Raw genomic sequence first — 1,615 nt, forward strand, 5'->3', positions numbered from 1 at the left:
TTTTGCTCCAGGATTTTCAAAAAACTTTCTGAAAAGCAAGGTATGCAGCCATAGTGATAGTAAAACATGACAGGTAATTGAAACAATTTATTTAACTAGACAATATTTTTTTTATCATTACTATTTATAAACTAGCCAACTATACAACCCAAATTTTATTTTAAGGTTGTTTCAATTTGTAAATTTTATACTTAAAAAGTAAACTTTTAGTAAGCTTAAATGGAGTATTTTTCTTTATTATATATCAGCAATGTACTTATTTACTGAAATCTCTACTCTTACACATTCTTCGTTCAATGGCAAGTCTTATCTCTTTGTTTCTTAGACTGTAGATTATTGGATTGAATATAGGAGTAAGCACTGTATAGAAAACAGCAAGGACTCGGTCATAATACAAAGAGTAACTATCCCTGAGTCGTACATACATAAATATAGCACAGCTGAAAAACACAAGCACTACTGCCAAATGAGAAACACAAGTTGAGAAAGCCTTTGTTCGTCCGCCAGAGTTTTTGATTTTCATGATAGCTACAATAATCCTAATATAGGAGATCATTATGAAGCTGAATGTCCCCAAAAGAACAAAACTATTAATTATAAAATCCACAAGGACATTAACAGATGTATCAATACAAGCTAAGCTTAGAAGGGGTGGTGAGTCACAAAAGATATGCTGAATTTCATTACTGCTACAATAAGGAAGCTGAGATATCAAAATAATTTCAGGAACTGGAGATAAAAATCCAGCAATAAAACAGGAGCAAAATAATTTAATTGTTACTTTGCCGGTCATTATTGATGAATAGCGTAGAGGATGACAAATTGCCAAGTAGCGATCATATGCCATAGTAGTGAGTAGATAACATTCACTTACTCCAAGAGAATGGAAAAAATAGGTCTGCAGGAGGCAGTTGGTAAAAGATATACCTTCTCTTGGCTTCAGCAAATTTATTAACATCTTTGGAATATTAACAGCAGTATAGCAGAGTTCTAAGATAGACAATACTCCAATAAAACAATACATTGGAATGTGGAGACGTGTGTCTAGACATATTATTGTAAATACCAGCACATTTCCAATAATCGTTAGAAGATAGGCAAGAAGAAGGCAGAGGAAAAGAATTGGACCATAATTGTACAATGCTGGAAATCCCACAAGGATGAACTCAGTTACTCTGCTTTTGTTCCAGTTCTCCATTTTAGGACCTGCAGTGGAAATATATAAAATAAAAATTGCCTTTGGTTAGAGCTTAGAGTTGACAAAAAGTTGTTAAACATTAATAAATAATCATTTTTTGTATTATCATTTATATCTTCAAAAATATATTAAATTCTGTATTTTGTTTTACTGTACTTGAAAGTAATTAAAGTATTTGTTTAAAGTGGATCAAATACAGATGGGGATTTCCCGTTAAGTTGCATGTACAATATCAAGATTCCTCCTACACAATCTCCTCCATAGAACAAGGTATGAAGCTTCTCACCACTTGGGAACTCACTGGCTCCCCTGGTCTTCCTCCCAGGAAAAAGGGAAAAACAGGCGATCTGAACCCTTCAGTTTCAGAGTGGCACTCCAGGGTTTCCACCCCACCACCCCAAGATCCAGATCTCTCCT

General features: G+C 34.0%; 1 protein-coding gene across 1 annotated transcript; it reads right to left on the reverse strand.

Moving 5' to 3' along the window:
• Positions 1–256: 256 nt before the first annotated feature.
• LOC128638867 (olfactory receptor 6N2-like) lies at positions 257–1,198 on the reverse strand. Its single transcript, XM_053690997.1, has one exon. The coding sequence runs from the start codon at positions 1,196–1,198 to the stop codon at positions 257–259; it is 942 nt and encodes a 313-aa protein (XP_053546972.1).
• Between the last annotated feature and the right edge of the window lie 417 nt (positions 1,199–1,615).

Source organism: Bombina bombina, chromosome 8 (genome assembly GCF_027579735.1).
Source record: "Bombina bombina isolate aBomBom1 chromosome 8, aBomBom1.pri, whole genome shotgun sequence".
NCBI classification, from domain to species: domain Eukaryota; kingdom Metazoa; phylum Chordata; class Amphibia; order Anura; family Bombinatoridae; genus Bombina; species Bombina bombina.

Coding starts and splice junctions, on each gene's coding strand:
- LOC128638867 (XM_053690997.1), bottom strand. CDS start 1,198: ATGGAGAACTGGAACAAAAGCAGAGTAACTGAGTTCATCCTTGTGGGA.